Here is a 20,905-nt window from a genome sequence, read left to right as displayed (position 1 = left end):
GCTTTCCGTACGTTATGACGTAGTTATCCGCACGTATTTATCCGACCTGCACAGAACAGAACATGAAAGTTGAATTATCTGGAATAGTTAAATGAAAATGGGTCAAAATTATGTGGAAATATTCAGCGTAGACAGCTGGTTTGTCCTTCTTGTAAACTATATGTAATGCGCATGCGTGTTAATCCACATACTATAGATAATTATTTTGAATTTGACGCGTTGAAGGGTGTGATTTAATCCCATACTTTTCGACTTTTTAAAGGTAAGATTCATTCAAATAAATGTGTTGGATGCCTTTTAAAATAGTTGTTACATGAATTCCCACACTGTCACACAATAAAGAGACCCTTTAAATTGTTGGAAAATTCAGATTGTGAATTAGAATTCTAATTAGAACTGTCATTAGTAACAAACGCCACGGCATTTATTTATTTAAAAGATAATTGAAGTCTTCTTTAAATTAGTTTATTAAACGAATTATTAGTTTTTATGTGGGCTGAATATGGGATTATATTAGCACTCAATTTTCACATAACTCTAACAAAATGTGAATATGCTAATAAATGCATGTTTATTTGCTTCTTTTGGTCATCTACCGTGGCTGAACAGGAACTTTCAGTCTGTTATAAAAACTATAGCTCATAATCACTCACTTGTGGAAATAATGATCGTTTTTCAGCACTATAATCAAACACCTTTTTGATAAATAAACATGCACCTGGTTTCTAATTAGGGGCACATTTATCAAATTATTTCTACAGTATCTTTATAGGTATGTACATCCATATATTCTTCATGCATTTTGACCTCTCTCTCCGTCCTCATTTCTCAGGTTAAGAGAGACATAGGACAAACAAAATGGCCACAGAATCTGATTTAGTAAATGAGATTAACCCTGTTGACTTCATTCAGCTGCTGGAGTGCTTAGAATGTAAGTGTCTTTCATAAACATTATGGGACTCATTCTTCATTTACTTTATTGACTCACAAATGACAGAATAATAACAACCCTAGTGAAAAAAAACGTACACTACAAAGCCATTAACATTGATATTTACTGACAAATCGCTTGACCCTTAAAATTTAACTTCTGACAAGAGTACTTCTTTATTGCACAATGCACATTTCTTAATATATAATAATAAGTCTAAAATGTGCTTTAATATCACTATTAGTAAAAATAGTGTAATCTCTGTATAATATCTTTAAATGCAAGATATTTAAAGTGTACCTAAAGTATACTTCAAATATAAAAAGCACAATCAAATATACTTAAGTACATTTTTAGTTGGACTATTTCCAGATAACTAAAGTGCATTAAGTACAAAATTAGTTGTTCCAATTTAGCAGACTTTTAAGTATATCAATTTAGTATACTTAAAGAACAATTGCAGGTTATTTATATTAAGAACATAAATATATAAACCTATTTGTAGTATACTTAGCATAAAATAAATGTTTTTCAAATAAATTTTGGTATATTTATTTTTCACTAGGGAAGATAAATCATGGAACATAATATTATAAGTGAAATGTCTGAGAAAAGGTTTTCAGTTTTACAATTTACAAATCTTTTTGTTGTTTTGTTTTAAATTTCCTAGATAGCAGGATAAAGGCGAAAGATGCGATGAAGGATTTTCATGCCGGTGGAAAGCTGGTCCATCACAGGTTTGGAGATGTAAGCTGAACACTTTCTACAGTAGTTCATTTCTCCATAAATGATGGAATCATCTCAGTTTCAAAAATGAGAAAATGTGAAATGTGAAGGTGACTTTGATGTTTTGGTTACATTAATAACTTAGAAACTGTGTTCATGGGATAGTTCAGCCAAAAATAATCACAAAATCAGATTTTTTTTATAAAAATAAAACTATGTCATCATTAAAGGGTTAGTTCACCCAAAAATGGAAATTCTGTCATTAATTACTCACCCTTATGACGTTCCAAACCCGTAAGACTTTCGTTCATCTTAAGAACACAAATGAAGATCTTTTTGATAAAATCTGAGAGATTTCTGTTCATCCATTGACAGCAACGCAACTACCACTTTGACGCTTCAAAAAGTTCATAATGAGATCGTAAAACTAATCCATATGAATTGAGCAGTTTAGTCCAAAATTTCTGAAGACACATGATTGCTTTATATGATGAACAACAGGTATATGATCAAAGTGTTAGGTTATGGCTTATGGGTTAGTAGAATAAGTTGACATGTAGTTGTAAAGTTACTAGTTGTAAGGCCTGCTCGATCGGTCCAACGACAGTTTCCGATAACTAACCGTTACTAACCTGAGCGTAAACTCATGGTGTTATGGACTTAACGTAATCTACTAGAATCAATAATTTCGGAGTAAGTCAGAATGAATCCAAATGTAACAATTTATTATTAGGCAGGTAAATGTATCAATTACATTATCAATTCAAAGATAATCAATACAATAACATCAAATGCTCAGAGATAAAGAATAAAAGATGTACCTGACCCAGGGAATACATAATGCTGAGTGTCTGAAGAACACTCAGCGTTATGGCTGATCTCTGAAGACATTTCTTTATATACTCAGACCAAGACCAAACATTCCCCAATGTGAGGAATGAACTTACAATAGGAATTTGCATTGACTAGAGTTCTAGACACAGGGAGTTCACACCTTGTCGAGGAACAGGAGGTAGTTTGGAGGAAGGCCCCTGGGAAAAGTGCACACCCAATAAGCAAAGTATCTCTAAACCCTTATTACCATTTGCTTTACTTCTGTGGAGATGATACCATTGTACCAGTCGCAATGAGACATTTCAAATGAGACCAAACATGACTGTTAATTCACTTATATTGACATTGAACATGATAATTTTTATACAATCTTTCTAAGTGAAGAGAAGAACGTGTAAAGGGAATGAAGTGGGGGAGAAGTATGGGGCTAGAATTGTTGCATTATTCCAAATAAATAGATTGAGATTCACATAAAAATTATCAAATTCACAAATAAATAGATTAAGATCCACAAATAAATGTAAAGAGTCTCACAAAAATGTACAAAACTCACAAATAAATAAAATGAGATTTGCAAAAAATATATATATATTTTTACAAATGTGTTTTATGTCACAAAAACAACTCTGTCTGGCATTTATTTGTGAACCGCTTTCTGTGCATTTGTAAATCGCTGCACACTTCTAGCGTCGACGTGCAGAAAAATCCACAAATAAGTGGACTCCACCCACCGTTTACTCAAGCCAATCAGATAACAGCCTTTTTAATCACATTCTCTCTGCGTTTTCCCCACTGAAGCACATAGATGCAACAGGATTTTCTCTATTCCTCAAGAATTATCTTGAGGTTGATGATTTTCCAGCTGATCTCTGCCAGCGTCTCTACTGGTATTTCCAAAGATCTGAGCGGTCTGGTCCTCACAGCAAAGATGGTGAGCTGCTGATTCATTTTTCAGGAGTAATTCTACAGAACTTCAGTAAACGTTTCAAAACACACTTGTCTGTTGTCTCTCCGACCTGTTCGCATACAAACCATGTGAGAGATCAAACACATTATTTATATTTATGTGATAAATGCACTAGATTTAATGAAAGTTTTTAGAGGTTTAATGATAGTATTAATCTAAACTACCATATAAAATAAAGAATAGAATGTATAATGACATTCCACATTATGTCTGATTTAGGCCTACATTATTTTACTTCATATGCACTTTTTAATATTTGGAGTGAATGCAATCACCGACAGTGCTATTTTAAATAGTAAAAAGTGTGAAAACAATATTACAACATAGGAAATATTATCATTGTTAAACATTAGTTAAAAACAATAGTATTTTCCATTTAAAATGTACAATATATAATCAGTGCAAGCATCTGTCACAAACACAATTCTGTATTTTCAGCGAAGCAGAAATGCCTTGTGCATTAGAGTCCAGGACTGCGATTAATTTCAGTATTTATGGACAGTATTACAAATTTATTGTACTGTTACTGTGACTAACATTATATTGCACAAGTACATAATGACTTTTTGTGGGTTTTCACTGCAAAACAACACACAAATGCCACAAATATCAACAGTTTTTTAAAAGCTGCAGGAATATAGTCATTTTGTGCTGTTAATAATCAGAAATCCTGTGAAAAATCCTGTGAAATCCTGGTGGGACTGTTAAAGGCTGTATAATAAAATGTAACTAACCACACACTAATATATTAACTTTAACTGCAAGTATTAAAATGCACACTGGCTATTACTGGCTCTTACTATAGCATTACATTGATATTCAGTGTTATTTGTTCTGCTCTTTCAGGTGGCGTCTCTCTTAAAGCTGTGTTGTGTTACTTTTCCATATTGGAGGATGGAAATCCACGAGACAAACTAGAGTGTAAGACATTCATCGAATTTATAGTGATCTCTAGCAGATAATATCACTAATACTATGTACTAATACCATATAAAGTGCGAAATGGGTTTAAATTATGATTTAAACTTGCCATTTGTTTTTTAAGCGTAATTAAATGCAGTGTATATGCAAAGTACTTATCAATTATATGATACTTTTTTGGCAGACACCTTCAAATTGTATGATAAAGATGACAATGGACTTCTTGATAGCAAGGTAACAACGGGAGTACATGAGATTTTGATATTTCCTTCATTAATGCTTCCCTCTTGTCTTGAGTGTGATGTATTTCCTGTTTTAGCTTACTTAGGTTAACATTAGCCTGTTAACATGTCCAGTGATGTCCTCTTAAAATAAATGATAATGTTTATTTAATTCTTGTTTTCTGTGTGTTTTTGTTGAATAGGAAGTTGACAAAATTGTTACACAGATGATGCAAGCTGCCGAATACCTCGGATGGGATGTGACAGAACTAAAGCCAGTGAGTTCATATGTACAAATAACTCTTTCAGAAGGTATAATTGGAGAAATTACATTTGCTTTTTCCTAGTTAGCATGGAAGCTTGTTGCTGCCACAGGATAAAAAATCATTAAAGGTAATAGTGACTTTTTATCTCACAATTCAGACTTTTTTTCTTGCAGCTGTGAGTTTATATCTCACAAATCTGAGAAATATAGAGATATGAACTTGCAATTCTGACTATTTCTCACAATTCCACGTTTATTACTCGCAATTCAGATTTTTTTTCTCAGAATTGTGAGATATAAACTCACAATTGCAAGAAAAAAAGTTGGAATTGTGAGATTAAAAGTCGGAAACAAGCTTTCATAAGTTAGTGACAGAAGTGGCCTGGCAGTCGACTCCGACTCCCGACTCCATTTACTTTACATCAAAACAGGGTCACAAATAATACAAAATGGCAGTCGTTACACACTTAATTCATTTATTTTTTCCCCGACACAAAGCCTTAAAATCCCATTACTAACACAACACACTGTTAGCGTGACTGTCCAATTTAGTGATGACTTGATGAGTAGCTATTAACGTCGCTAGCTAGCTGTTGCTGATACCTAATTTTTACTGCAGGAAAAGTCACAAAAAACAGTAGAGGTCAAATATATTGACAGAATAAAATCTTTAATTCATCTTATTATAATGATCAGGTGATGGCGCTAAACGCACATCAGGTTTGGTCGGCAGTTCCTCTTCTGAGCCGCTGTTTGCACACATTAAATTGAGGATGAAAGAAAGTGAGTTTTTGTAGTACTTCTTCAAAATGAAAATCCGTACTTGTTCAGGTCAAAGGTGAGGCTGAGTGAGGTTAGTAGCCCTACATATAAGCCTCATTATTTCCTAGCCAGGCTTTTAACCATAGATGGGTAAGTTTGCTTTTTCCAAGCCTAGAACTAATACATGGCAGTATATTTTAGGCTTATGAAAATACAAGTACATTGTTCCTTTTTCTAGGTACTTCAAGACATGCTGAAAGCCATGGACGTGGACAGCAGTGGCACTGTAACCCTTCGAGAGTGGATACAAGGGGGCTTGAACAACATTCCTCTACTGGTTCTGCTTGGATTAAAGGTAAACAGCCTTTGTCAGAATGTATATGTAATCATTCAATGAGATCAGGAATGTCATATGGTGTGGAACTGATTACATGAGATGTTTTTAACGCTATCTACAGGTAGCTGAAAAGGACGGCCAGCATGTCTGGCGACTGAAGAACTTCAACAGGCCCACATATTGCTTTGTCTGTCAGAAGATGATGTTGGGTCTGCGAAAACAGGGCTTGTCTTGCAATTGTGAGTTTATCAATGATAACCTTTTTTAATTCATGGGCAAGCTTTAAACCTATTCTTGTCTCTTTAAACATACATTTAGAGCCAGATTTACTAAACAGGGCAAATTAGTGTAATATAGAGCGCAATGCCATGAAAACTCCGATCTACTGACGACGCACAAATTAAAGAACACAGACGCAGCCGGATAATTTCCATAATGAGCAACACAATCTTCCAAGAGCAGCGCAAATTAGCATCTGGTTTAAAACATGCTTTTTTAGACAGTAAATAATGGTGCAAATACTAGTAAATTGACGAGTGCAAACCTTAGTAAATCACCTTGCATGATTAATTCAAATACTCTCCTTCTATAAATTTAGCATCTGAAAGCGAAACTCCTACAAATGCATATGTGATAAGGTCAGCCACAACAATAACCCTGTCCACGCATTTTCAGCACTAATTTTTCACTGCGTGTCTTTAGTAAATCCTGACAGTAGTTTTTTAACGGCAAAAGAGGGTTTGTGTTGACGCAAGCTGTTAGTAAATCTGGCCCTTAGTATTCAGTGGATAGATGCTTGAATACCCTTGTGAAAAAGAAGTGTGCTTAATTGTATTGAATGTAGTGTATGTCAGATTTATTAGTATGTAGTATATTTTAAAAAGCTGTACTCGCAGATAATATAATATTAATAAAATAAAAGGCCACTTAAGTGTACTGAAAGAGAATTTAACTTTTATGACTGTTTATTAATCTTAGCACAATTAAGTACACTTTAAAAAGTGCGCTTTGTAATAATGTCAAATTTTAAAGTACATTTGAAATCATTATGTTTTAATATTTTGTCGATTTTTTTTTTAACACTAGTGTGTTATTCAGTATTACATTTTAAATTATCATATTTTAAATGTACTAAATTGCAACTTCATTAAAAATGTGTAAATAAAAAAAACTTAAATAGTTCAATAATTACATTCATGTATATTTTAGTTAACCACAAATGCTTGTCAGTAAATTCAGCAGCACATTTTAATTTCTTAATTTCCATATCTCAAAGACAATAGAAGTCATTATGAAATTACATGTAATTATGTCCTACAAAAAACACTTTCAAGTTCAACTAAATTATTTTAAAATGTAAGCCAAAAATTTTTAACTAAACTACGTTTTTATTTAATTCCAAATAACATGCAATTAAATGTCCATTACATTCAGTTCACGTTTAAGTATATTATGTCTTTAATAAGGACTCCTAAAGTGTACTTCTTTTTCATAACACTGAATATGTACAGCCTTAAACATTCAGAATAGGTACGACTGGATTTCTAGCGTCTTTGTAAATGCCCTTGCCTGTGGGTATTTTGTAATGTAATGACATTGTCAGTGTTTCCCCTCTTCTTTTATTGATTTCTAGTTTGCAAGTACACCGTCCACAGCAGCTGCGCCAACAAAAACCACACACCATGCGTCAGGACCTTTGTCAGGTCCAAAACAGAGATAGGGGTGAGAGATGATTCATTTACCATTGATTTACCATTACACTGTGTTCAGTAACATTAACTTGCTATTAATTATGTGTTAAATTGATTCACAAAAGGCATTAACACAAGGCCTGTGAATTACTGTTTTCCCCCCTTTGCCAGTGTTCAGTTCATGACTGGATCAGTGCTGACTGTGAATCCAACAAATGTGAGATTTGCCAGAAAAAGATCAAGATACTCACAGGAAAGAGCTGTGCATGGTGTCACCGCATGGTGAGCGCTGATTTCCTTATCCACATTCATTTACATTTAATCGTTTAGCAGGTCTTTTATCCAAAGCGACTTACAATACAAGCAATCAAACCAACAAGTGCTGTGACAAGTCCCAGTTAGTCTAGCACAGTACAATAATCATTATTATTAATAACTAGTGCAAAATGCCCGTGCAAAATCAGTTTTTGTGTGTGTTTTTAGTAATTGTTGGTTTGGTGTGTTTGAGTGCTCATTGTTACAATTACACAGCAAAAGTTCAGTGAAATTATTTTTATTTGTGCATGGTAGAAAGCACACAGTGAACTCCGAGAAAACGCTATGCTTGAGCAAACAGTTTGTGAATAGGCTACTACAAATGATGCCCGTGAAAGAGACTGTGAACGCATTGAAAAGGATATGTTTAGTTGGTGAATAGCATAGGCTACTATTACATAGTAGCGATAATGTTAAGCGCACCAGAATGAAATATAATATTCAGAAGTAAACAGCATAGATGACTTATAGATTCAGTTAACATCCACAAATGAATAAGCGCGACGATTCAGGGAGCAGTGCAAAGTGCCCGTGCAAAATCAGTTTTTGTGAGCTGATCGCCGTCAAAAAACTTCCGGATATATTTCTTAGCAATGGCTGATTTCAACAGTTTCAATATGATAAAAAATAACTTTTATATTGATTCAATGGATTATTTGCATTTTGAAAAAAAAAAAGTGTCATGAATTTATTGCATTTTTGGGGAAAAATAATCAGTTTTTATAATAAACCTTTGAAAATCAAAATCTGGATTTGAATTTTTTATGTTATTATAACCTAAAGATGCTATGTGAAAGTTTGAAACAGAAATTTATCACGATTTGGAACCAAACTATAATATTCAGAAGTAAACAGTGTAGCTGACAGAGTGTTTATTTTTAAACCACAACCTTCTAAAAATGATATATTTAACGATATCTTTAGCATTTCTCATCCAAACAACGTCAAGCTTGGCACTGCACTTACTCGTGCCCGTAGCGAGACACCTGTCGAGTTTGAAATCCATCGGACTAACGGTTCAAGAGATATGCGGTTAACAGACACACACACACAGACAGACAGACGTTTCTATAATTTATAGATAGATAATAATATATACAATAATACGAACAATATCACAATATTCCTCATTTAAATAATTGATATGCAGAATAAAGGGACGGGACCTGGTTGAGTTAGTTAGTAGTGTGTTGAAACCAAGCGGCAACCTCCCTGTCTCTCTCTTGAAACCAACACGGAAGTGAATTAAACGGCAATTCATCGACTGGCCACTTGAGGCTGGCTGCAAAAGTGAGTCAAATCTGCATCTCCCCCATGTTAAAATACCCAACTTTACAGCAGAAAAAAACATGTTTACAGACTGGAGCAAAAAGTGGCTTTGGTCTATACAGCTAATTTTGCCCTTCATGACAACTGTGAGGGGGGTGAATTTTTTTATAACTCATCCGTTTAAATTATATTAAGCCTTAAAATTCTGCATAATTAAGGGTGTGTCCACTTTTGAGTGACAGGTGGATTCCCGCTGCTGTCACTACTAGCCGTTTGTCTGCTGTCTGTTAGCCGTAACGTTAGGGTTTTCCGCCCATTTTCGTTTATCCGGGAGCGACGCACTGCCAAGATGGCGACGGTCGGCCACGCCCACTTTAGACTTCAAAAACGGTCTTCAGAAACCTACGGGTGACGTCACGGACACTACGTCCATATTTTTTTACAGTCTGTGGTTGAAGCTGGTGGTTATGGTAAGGGGTGGAACATTTCCCAAACACACTCGAAGCGCTTGACCAATCACAACACACTGCTCCAGCTGATCAATCAGAGCACAGTGTGCTTTTCAGAAGGAGGGGCTTCATAGAGACAGGAACTAAACAGAGCGTTACTGACAGACTGGGAAGAGAGGAGCTTCAACAATGGAGAATATGGGGGAAATAATCAACATTCAAGCATGAAAACCTGTTCTAGTAGAGCACAAAACAACATCAAGAGTTTGAAAAAGGGCATAATATGACTTCTTTAATTTATTTAGCTGGTTGTTTTATTTAGACAGATCTGTTCCCGTATATGCTAATGTTTTCTGTCTTGCTGCTGATGATGAACGTAGTGCCACAGTGACTGTGTTCCTCTGGGCTCGTCTCACTGTGACTGTGAGCGATTACAGCATCACATCCTTCCACCGTGGGCCATATGTGCTGTAAGCAAGAGCTAGAGCTATATAAAACCATTATTTAGTGTTGTTGCTATATAAGGCACTTTGGCTAGATTTATAAAAGCATTTTATATACAATAAGTATAACTTTTGTTTCTCTCATGATCAATTATAGATGGATCAAGCTGACTCTTTTTCGGGGAGCAGTCTGGGAGAAAATTACCTGGTAAACATAAACTCAGATGGACACTTTTTGCAGGCAAGCAGTTCTACATTTAAACCAATCTTGACTCCAAATATTGTAATTAAATGTTTTTGTGATACAGAATGTCTGATTAAATGTATGTATGTGCTTTCTCTATAACTCTACTTATATCTTTATGAAGATATTTCCTGTGAAGGACACACACCCTCTCTTGGTGTTTGTAAACCCAAAGAGTGGCGGAAAACAAGGAAAGAGGTTATATTCTGATATTAATATAAAATATTATGCTTCTATTATGCTTTATCGGATTTTCAGATTTGCATAATGCCAGTCTATGTTCTTCATTGGCTGCCGTGAACAACGTCTACTTTGAGCCTCAAACACTGTAGTTGTATGTGAGACTGGAAGAGTTTGGTTCGTGTTGTTCATGTGGAGAAGACGCTGTTTTCTGCTGACAAAGCAAATCCACTTTGATGAGATTGATACGGTAAAACCGACGTCATCGTTACTGTTCGTATCACTGAGTATCAAGAGCTGAGGAAGATCCGAAGCTGAAATTCAGATATGATAATGAGAGTTTAGTTTCTGACACGGTCGACCAATCACAACAGACTGGGTCATCTGACCAATCAGAGCAGCTCTCAGAGAGGCGGGGTTTAGAGAGACTGAATCCTTGATCGAACCGTTTCAGACACTGAGAGAAAAGAGCTGATGCTGCAGTGAATATTATGAGGAAATTAAAGAGTTTTCTTACCTTTGATGCATGTAAACCTGTTGTAGGAGACTCTAGCATGACATTTAGAAGAACTATTTGTTAAAACAATTACTGCTGGCTAGTCTGGCTATCACCAGACCAAGCTCAATCTTTTAAGATTGAACATTAGTCTGGGGAGTCTGCTCTGTATTTTCTACTGCACAAGAGGCGTGATCAACGGGCAGAGCTCAAATGACTCTGTACGCAATTGGATAGTCCTTCCATCAATCAGACCAACGATCCGGGTGACGTACTTTGCAGAGCGAAGTGAAAACTCCAGGCAGGAAACGCGTCAACAAACGTGTTGGTTTGTAGCATTGATCAGCGTTTTTGCAGGTTGTGCAAAAAAAACAACATGAAAGTGAGTGGTATTTACACCCACTCCAGCGATTTGTTTGCTAAACTAAAAAAGCCATTGAGCATCGTCGAGAGGTTAAAAGGAATTGGATTGACGGTCGTGCGAGAGCCAATAGCGCGCCAGGTGGATAAGCCAGTTTATGATTGGTCCCCGCAGATTTGTAACGGAAGCAGGATAGAAAAATGTACAGGTGTCCAGCCTGAGCTGCAGGGCGAAATCAAATCGGTTTACCCAGTCTAACTGCTGGCTGTTTTGTCTTTTAAAATGGTTGAGACCAAAACACTTTTTTTACATTTACCTAATAAGCACATTTAAAATGACTTGCTTAATGACATTATCTGGTTTGTTGCAGGGTGTTGAGAAAGTTTCAGTACCTCCTGAACCCACGACAGGTTTACAGTCTTGACAATGGAGGACCAAATCCAGGGTATGTTTTTATAAACAGAGCAGACTAACACACCATTACAAAGCAGCATGAAACAAACTCATGTGTGTGTCTATTCATTTCAGGCTCCAGCTCTTTCAAAATCTTCATAAATACAGAGTCCTGGTCTGTGGAGGAGACGGCACTGTCGGCTGGATTTTAGATGCTATTGGTGAGAAACATAAACTCATGCACAAATCCAAAGATTTGTCATAGTATGCACACAATTTTATTTATTCATATAGTATTTTGTTACCCATTTGTTTACCCAGCTGTTTTTATTTTAATTTATTATGAATATAATGTCACTTTCCAGCCATTGAATTTAAGAAAACATGTAAAGACATATTGCAATCAAAATTACACTCATCTATTGTTTTAGGCTTTAAGGTTTTTACATGTTTTCATTTTTAGCTACTTTGCTTCTAAGTAACCTCTCATTTTGTTTGATAAAATTTCATGTGAAAAAGTATTTAAAATATTTTGACACAATTATTACCTGAAAAAATATTTTAAAGCTGGGCAGTCATAATTAGAAAAATTTATTTTCATAAAATGAATAAAAATGCCAATGGAGTTTATTTATTTATATGGCTTTTTCCATGTCTAGAAATCACAGTTTTAACCCTATAAATCTTACTCTATTATATTTAATACACAAATTTCTAATGATCAATATAATTGAAATATCAGCATCTGCACCAAATTTAATATTTTTGCTCAGTTTAGGCCGTATTCTCACTATATCATATTATATGAGCCATAAAAGCCTGATGTATCAAATATGATACTCAACAAAAAACAAATTATATGTGAAGAGTTCAGATGCAAAAGCCTCTAAGTGTCATCTGAAATTTACATCTAGAATGATCATTTTTATCAAGCTCGTATATTTAAGTTCAGTAATTTCACTTAAATGACAATTAATAGGTTATTTTCATTGCCATTTAAGTGAAATTACTGAACTTAAATATACGAGCTTGATAAAAATGATCATTCTAGATGTAAATTTCAGATGACACTAATGGCGCTTTTCCATTACCAGTACCAGCTCAACTCGACTCGACTCGGCTCGGCTCGCTTTTCGCTCCGTTTTCCATTGCAGATAGTACCTCCACAATAGTACCTGGTCGTCATAGCGTCATAGACACACCCGCTACCCACACACACAGGACAATGGATGAAATCGAGTGTATGCTGTTTTTGGATGTTTTTGTTTTTGCTGTTTTTTATTCAGGATACTCCGTCTGGCGCGTGCAATGATGACGCAGTGAATAGTGACGATTCTCTCTGACCAATCAGCAGTCTGTCGTGTTTTCACGTCACATTTTAGTATCGCCTCAGCTCGCCTCAGCTCGCTTAGAACCTTGCCGGAGGTGGTACGAAAAAAAGTACCTGGAAGCAGGTACAGGTACAACTTTTACACAGTGGAAAACCAAACAAAGCCGAGTCGAGCCGAGCCGAGCTGGTACTGTGTAGTGGAAAAGCGCCATTAGAGGCTTTTGCATCTGAACTCTTCATGTATATAACAATAAAAAAAAAAATTTTATAAATATTTTGTCTAAGGCTACATTTACACTGCAGGTCTTGATGCCCAATTCTGATTTGTTGACTATATCCGATTTTTTTGACGACCAGCTTACATCTTTTAAAAGTGACCCATATTCGATATCTGCATTTACACTATACACTTGGTGAAACAACCCAGGTGGATGTACTGACGCGGAAAAGCCTAGGCCGAAAAGTAAGTAAAAATGGCGCGATTCACAATGGACGCAGATAAAATGATAATACAAGCTTTTGCTTTCCGTAAAACATTGAGTTGAGACTTCAACTCCATTGTGCCATTGAAGAGAGTCATGTGATCACGGTTGGATTCCACCTGAGTTGACGTCATTCGCCACTGTCGCTTTTTCAATGATGTACGACTCGCATTGACGGGAATATCCAATCTGTCATGGCAGACGGAAATGCATGTATTCGATTCGAGGCCTGAAACCGATCTGAGAATATCGGAATCCATGTGCTTTTTTTCTTGCTTACACGTTCATGGGTTACACTATATTGCCAAAAGTATTGGGACACCCCTCCAATCACTGAATTCAGGTGTTCCAATCACTTCCATGGCCACAGTTGTATATAGGCTACCTCATATATCCAGGTTTTTCAAGACAGTGGGAGCCCTGGTTCTTCAAAGAAAAATTTTTTACCTCATAATGTTTAATCATTATGTAATAACTGGATCGTCCAGTGAAAAGACATCTCTCTTGCACTTAAACCCTCACGATCATCTGCCTCCACTTTTGAGAGACACATCCACATCTCAACATCCAGTCAACCGACGCATAGAACCAAGTCCTCGTCCTACACTTTTTCTTTTTCAATAATCGGATACACTCGGATGTATGTCACAATACAGAAGAAATTATCTGTCTTTCATCATGACTTTAACAGAATACAATCTCATAAATGCTACACAAAACAAGTGTTATTTCTCAGTACTTACTACTGTTATTATCTTCATAGACCTGTTTTTTTCCCTCCTCAGATAAAGCTGATATGGTGATTCGTCCTCCAGTTGCAGTCCTTCCTCTAGGAACTGGGAATGATCTGGCTCGATGTCTGCACTGGGGAGGAGGTGGGTCATTCAGGGATATTTACACTTACATACAGGAGGTGAAGGCAGTTTAATGTTACTGTGAGCGTCATTCATCATAGGTGCTGCAACCTGTCATGCAATTGAATTTTTACTACTAATAATAACATGTTTACATTAAATAGCTAGTTTTATCAAGTGCGATGTGCATACAAATATATGTAAAAAAACAGTCAAATCAAACAATATAACAAGAAACACTCCACTATATACAAACTACAGACAAAGAGAGCCTCAGTCAACAGTATCTCACAATCACATGCTCTACGAATGTTTTGTTAACATTCCCATTAAGTAATAAAAATGTTGTTTCTGAATGTTCTCTGATTATTTAAAACTCCCATTTATTAAAATGTTTTAAAAACACTTTTTCTTGGTAACATTCCATTTTATAATTTTGCAAACATTATGGAAACATTTCAAAGTGTTCAGAGAACATTTAAAAGTAACCCATGTTCTCAGAACTTTGACTAACATTCTTGAAAGGTTCTCTCAAAGTAACATTAATAGAATGTTCGTTTAAATTTATGAGGCCGGTTGCATAAACTGCTAACTAAGGCTTACAAGTTAGCCATAAGAAAACTTTTTTAAGTCAGTTACGTAAAAATGTAGATTGGTTTAATTTGATTGCCCCTAACTAACTGCTGGTTGGTCAGACTAGTTCTTAAGACACAGTCTTTATGTAATGGTGTAATGTTTCTGCAACTGGCTCCTGGTCTTTGAATAATGAGAGGAGGATCCTTATTCATACATTGTTTATGGAACTGTTTTTGAAAAGCTCATTTTAATTGACTTAAATTTTTTACAGGGAATGTGCTCATTGATAAACAGAAACGTCTTGTTTTTAGCAGACCTAGACAACCTAGACTTAAAAGAATAACACAAGATCATAAATGTAACACTTAAAATACAATACAATCAAGGAGAAACAAAACAACTCTAACATTTTGTTAATAGTTGTTTCAGAACATTTAATAGAAACTTTGCAGAATGACAAAGTTGAATATTCCCTTATCGTTCAGATAACTATGAGAAAACTTTTTAAATAATAAAAAAAAATTGATCGTTTTGAACATTTAAAGAAATAATGTTTTCATAACTTAATGGGAACATTTGCGGAACGTTCTTGGAATATATTTTTGTTAGCTGGGAACAAGTATAACATTTAAATAAACAGATAAACGTTTGTTCATAACTTGCTAGAACATTAGACAAAGTTCTGAGAACAATCCCTGTTAGCTGAGATAGTGACCAAACAGATCGCCATTTTCAATCCACAAGACTGATTGAGTGCAAGGGTGAAGATAAAATGCTCATACAAGCGGTCACTGAGGTTGGCACAAATGAGTTTTTGAAATCGTCTTTGAATCGTCTGCCTGAAGGTAGAAGTCTGTATTCATAATTCAAGGCATCTGTTGTTCTTTTCTGTGTTGGATTCAACAGGATATGAAGGCAGTGATCTGACAGAAATCCTTAAGCAGATTGAGGAGAGCACATTAGTGCTGATGGATCGCTGGAGTTTGCGAGTCATTCAAGATGATGTGGCAGACGAGGGCGACCCAGTGCCCAATGACATCATCAACAACTATTTCTCTATCGGTGTGGTGAGCGCCAAGAATCTGGACTAGGGGTGTAACAATATATCGTGTCACAATATATCGTAATACAAAAATGCAACAATATGTATCGTGGATAGTGACAATCAGTATTGTGTACAGTTCACCCAAAATGAAAATTACTGTGTGAGAAAAAAATCAAGTTTTCAGTTTTAGTGTCAGTACTACATTAAACTACTATATGATATATATATGTATATTTATAATAATGCAATGGGGGAATATTTGTGGTTCCTGATAATGCCAAATGCCTGATGTTGCCTGTAAAAAGTGGCCTACATTATTTTAAATATATCTAGTCAGTGACAGAGTGTCCAAGCCTATTCATTTACACCCACAATGTAAAACCAAATTTAGCATTTTAATCAACAGTAAATTTTTTTGTTAACCTTTTATCATATCTCATGGAGTATCGCAATAATATTGTATCGTGAGTTCAGTATCGCGATATATATCGAATCGTGACATGAGGGTATCATCACACCCCTAGTCTGGACTGAAGGTTTTATTTTCCTCTTGACAAATAGTGCAGCTAAGAAGCTCTTTGAATGATGCATCTGTATTTCTGTAATTGGCAGCTATATTGTATTTGTGTCAGTAATTTTCCAGTGTGATGTTCCCTCAACAGGACGCATCTATAGCTCACCAGTTTCATGTGATGAGAGAGAAGGATCCACAGAAGTTCAACAGCAGGTCAGGATCTGAAATGTGTTCAGTCACTACGTTGTGCTGTGTTTTTAACTAGATAATTTGTGCATTTATTACTTAGTTCAGTTCTACATTTTTCTATGTTATGCCCTGAAAGAGCCAGAAATAAGCTGTGGTATTTTCAACTCGCAACATCTGAGACCGTTTCAGCTTCCTGCAGGAACCTCAAGGAATGTCTCAGCATTGAGGTAAATGTTGTTGAAAATCCTTTAGCTAATTTAGTGTTCCGGGTCAAAAATGACCCGTCTTTTAAATTGCTTGTAAATCTGTCATTATGCCATTTTATCACCAAATACTGGATTCAATCTTTTTATCATCTTGTTTTCTTTCAATTTGCACAGGTTTTGTATTTCTTTCTGGAACTGACTGATCGTAGGCCTCGTTGATCTGAACTTATGCACCTTAGTGTTTGAGTGAAAAAAGGTTACTCAAGTTTGTTCATCAAAAAACAAAAAAACAAAAAAACACTGAGATGCAAAAACTCAGATCAATGAGGTCTATGATCATTCAGCTTGAAAAAGAAATACAAAACTTGCTAATTGAAAGAAAACAAGTAGGTAAAAAGACTGAATCCATTATTTGGCAACGAAATAGCATAATGAGAGATTTAAATGCATTTTTAGCGCAATTTTCCACCGGACAAAATTGCGATTGTTAACTCATGATTTCTGTTCTGTCTGTGCGCACCAATCTTGCACTTCTATCTACTCCTCAACCAGACCACCTAGAGACTTCGGGTTTTCGGGATTATGTTAAGGAAGGTCTAATCTCGGGAACGCACAAAAAAAAAACAGGAAAAGATTTACTATCTCTTAGTGTTGTGATCCCATGAGGTTAGAAAATTGCGCTAAAACACTCACTGAGTTTTTATTACTTGTTTTTAATGTCTGGTCATTTTAACAAGGTTGAGAAAAAAAAAAAACAGCCAAAAAAAGCACATCAATTATCAAAAATATTTTGTTAAGTTGTTATACCATGTGTGAGCAAAGTCAGTCAGTTTTAGTCAAATGCAATAACATTAACTAGCATTTTCGGGAAAAGGAAAATCCTCTCTGGGTCAAAATGACCAGAACACAACCAATTAATAGCAGTTCATACACTTTGATATTGGAGCTAGTTGCACTTTTTAGGTTAGTAAATATTTCTCAGGATAGGTTTATTTTTTATTTTTGAAAGGTACTTTATAGACACATACCATAAAGTCTACAAAAAAAAGCTATTCAATGCTTTCACCATTTTTGCCAATGAAAAACAAGCTGATGTAACACCCCTTTTTTGCAGGAATTGTTTTCACATGGTTTTATTTTTTTGTTTCAGTGGGAACCTGCCATCAAATGACATATTAGAGCTTATTTTAAGCTAAACTAATACAGTAAAACAATTCTGAAAAACAGAATGATTCATGAAACAAGAAGTAAAAGTAGCATACAAATATTCAAACCATCAAATTATTCTGGCCTATAAGAATAGTAATTTATGAATTGTAAAAAGGTGCAACTTTAAACAACGGTGACAAACAGTTTTCTTTTCTTTGTATAGTTGCCTCTTGCCTTATTTGTGTTAGTTTTATGTATCTCACTGTCTCTGTTTCAAAATGAGTTTGATGAATCTCTGTCGCTGTAGTGTTGTGGCGTTCCTGTCGATCTGAGCAGACTCTCATTGGAGGGTGTTGCTGTCCTGAACATTCCCAGCATGCACGGCGGTTCAAACCTGTGGGGAGAAACAAAGAGTGTTGAGAAACTAAAGAAGTGGCAAGAGGTCACTGTTGATCCTGATGCTCTTAAGATGTGCTCACAGGGTAAGCAAATGCTTATTACAATAAAAAAAAAAAACACTGTCAATTCTAAGGTCAGATGCTTACTTGAAGTGGCCCTATTATGCTATTTTAAAGATTCCTAATTTTGTTTTGGAGTCTCCTACAACAGGTTTACATGCATCCAAGATCAAAAACTCTTTAATTTCCTCATAATATTCACTGCAGCATCAGCTCTTTTCTCTCAGTGTCTGAAACGGTTCGATCAAGGATTCAGTCTCTCTAAACCCCGCCTCTCTGAGAGCTGCTCTGTTCTGATTGGTCAGACGGCCCAGTCTGTTGTGATTGGTCGACCGTGTCAGAAAACAAACACTTATTAGCATATTACAGCTCCGGATCTTCCTCAGCTCTTGATACTCAGTGATACGAACACGAACAGTAACGAAGTGGATTTGCTTTGTCAGCAGAAAACAGCGTCTTCTCGACATGAACAACACGAACCAAACTCTTCCAGTCTCACATACAACTACAGTGTTTGAGGCTCAAAGTAGACGTTGTTCACGGCAGTCTATGAAGAACATAGACTGGCATTATGCAAATCTGTTACAAACCTACGCAGATTCAGCAGGAAGTGAGGCTGGAAATACTGACGACTCATTAAAATATCTAGGTTATTTATGTTGACAGTACTGCAGGTCTGAATGTTATTTCTTATAAAAAAAATTCCGTATATTTTATAAAATTTTCACAACTGTCAAACAAGACACAGAACTTATACAACATATTTCAACATTTCAATATACAACATTCCCAAATGAAACAAAATATTCAAAAATAAAATCATCAGGAATTGATTTTGTCGAAAGTTATTTCTATAAGACTGGTTGTGAAATAAATGGACCAATGTGACTTCAGCTGAAAAGGAAAGGTGTTTCAGAGCAAGTTATTACATTTTCAAGAAAGAATAACATTTTCTTGGACATAGAAATAAACCAATGAGTTCATATTAAGATTAGGAATGTGTATTAATAAAGTCAATTTTGATTTCTAATATAATTCATGGTTGTGTTTGTCGATGATGCTCTTCTTGGCAAAATCATCAGTTTTGATATAGTCATAGTCTTCCACACTAAATGCTGTTTATGCTTGTAGACATGAATGATAAACTCCTAGAGGTTGTTGGGTTGGAGAGTGTGGTGGAAATGGGTCAGATTTACACAGGCTTGAAGAGTAAAGCGCACCGTCTGGTTCAGGCTGCTCACGTCACGATCAGGTGAGGAAACCAGATCATATTTCATCAAATGTGTTTTATCATATACTGTACATTTGACCATCCATTTGAATAAGCAATTTTATTTAAATATTATTTACAACATATCTTTCCTGTAGAACGTATAAAACTCTGCCCATGCAGATTGATGGAGAGCCGTGGATGCAGCCTGCATGTACAGTGAGTGTGCTCTTCAGAAGACCTATAAAAACACATTTTCATGCATTAAGGTTATTATAGAGTCAGTGTTAGTTTGTTTACAGCCATTTCTCATTCATTGAAATGTTTCATTATGCATCAGTTGTTTAATGGTATGGATGTTGCTGCCATTTAATCGCATAACAATATTTATAGTATTATATTTAGTTTTATATTCTTCCTAAATAACATCAGTATTTTCTGTCTGTCTGTCTGTAGATTCACATCACACACAAAAATCAGGCTAATATGTTGATGGCTCCTTCTGCTAAAACACTGGGATGCTTCCTCAAGTAAAACGGAAGCTTGAAGATCATATCACTGAAGATAAAGATGTGAAGGAAAATATATTTTAGAGCATTATGCTATAATATTTATATAAGAATAATGTATTTTCTTGCCTTCATTACACTAGGCTTGTGTTTAGCTTTAGTGCTAATTTGGTTGGCACATAAATTATGTATTTTCTGTTAGTTAAGAATACTAAGTATGTCTAATACAGAAATAATACTAGTATCTTGCAAAATGGGATTATGATTTTGTGATTGGTAATGCTTTACAACAAGGCTGTATTATGCAAGCAAGTATTTCCCATCATGCTTTTTTTTTGGGCTCCAGGAACATGTTTGGGAACCACTGGTTCTAACAGCCTTCATGTATTGTTCTCTTCTAAAATGTTTGATCTTGAAACTCTGATGTCATGTTTTTAGGTGTGTTAATTACAGTATGTGTGAACATTTCCAAACTCGTGATCTCTCTATGGGTTATGTGATCTAAAATACATGTCTACTTTAAAGTAAAAATCGATGGAAACACATCTTTCGGATGGAATTAAATAACATGTATTTTA

At 35.4% G+C, this 20,905-nt stretch overlaps 1 protein-coding gene across 1 annotated transcript; it reads left to right on the top strand.

The window, feature by feature from the left end:
* Positions 1–19: 19 nt before the first annotated feature.
* On the top strand, positions 20–20,800 carry dgkab (diacylglycerol kinase, alpha b). The gene is made up of 24 exons (XM_084100940.1): positions 20–262; positions 833–931; positions 1,602–1,678; positions 3,290–3,422; positions 4,305–4,379; positions 4,564–4,613; positions 4,804–4,878; positions 5,866–5,982; positions 6,086–6,203; positions 7,598–7,686; positions 7,827–7,937; positions 10,069–10,158; positions 10,289–10,372; positions 10,500–10,573; positions 11,783–11,857; positions 11,941–12,026; positions 14,403–14,492; positions 15,954–16,114; positions 16,755–16,819; positions 16,932–17,022; positions 18,458–18,632; positions 19,740–19,860; positions 19,977–20,037; positions 20,275–20,800. Exons 2-24 carry the CDS (start codon positions 859–861, stop codon positions 20,350–20,352), a joined length of 2,169 nt encoding a protein of 722 aa, XP_083957066.1. The 5' UTR covers positions 20–262; positions 833–858; the 3' UTR covers positions 20,353–20,800.
* The last annotated feature ends 105 nt before the right edge of the window (positions 20,801–20,905 follow it).

The sequence above is a fragment of the Abramis brama genome, assembly GCF_963993115.1.
Source record: "Abramis brama genome assembly, chromosome: 23".
Classification (NCBI taxonomy): Eukaryota; Metazoa; Chordata; class Actinopteri; order Cypriniformes; family Leuciscidae; genus Abramis; species Abramis brama.
Note: the sequence above shows the minus strand (reverse complement) of the source record. Positions and strands in the feature narration are given on the sequence as shown.

What these genes read in the sequence shown, in the direction of transcription:
- dgkab (XM_084100940.1), top strand. Translation starts at nt 859, where the DNA reads ATGGCCACAGAATCTGATTTAGTAAATGAGATTAACCCTGTTGACTTC. An exon ending in ATGGACTTCTTGATAGCAAG is followed by an intron (nt 4,614 to 4,803) that starts GTAACAACGGGA and finishes TTTGTTGAATAG; the next exon opens with GAAGTTGACAAAATTGTTAC. An exon ending in GCTGCTCACGTCACGATCAG is followed by an intron (nt 19,861 to 19,976) that starts GTGAGGAAACCA and finishes TCTTTCCTGTAG; the next exon opens with AACGTATAAAACTCTGCCCA.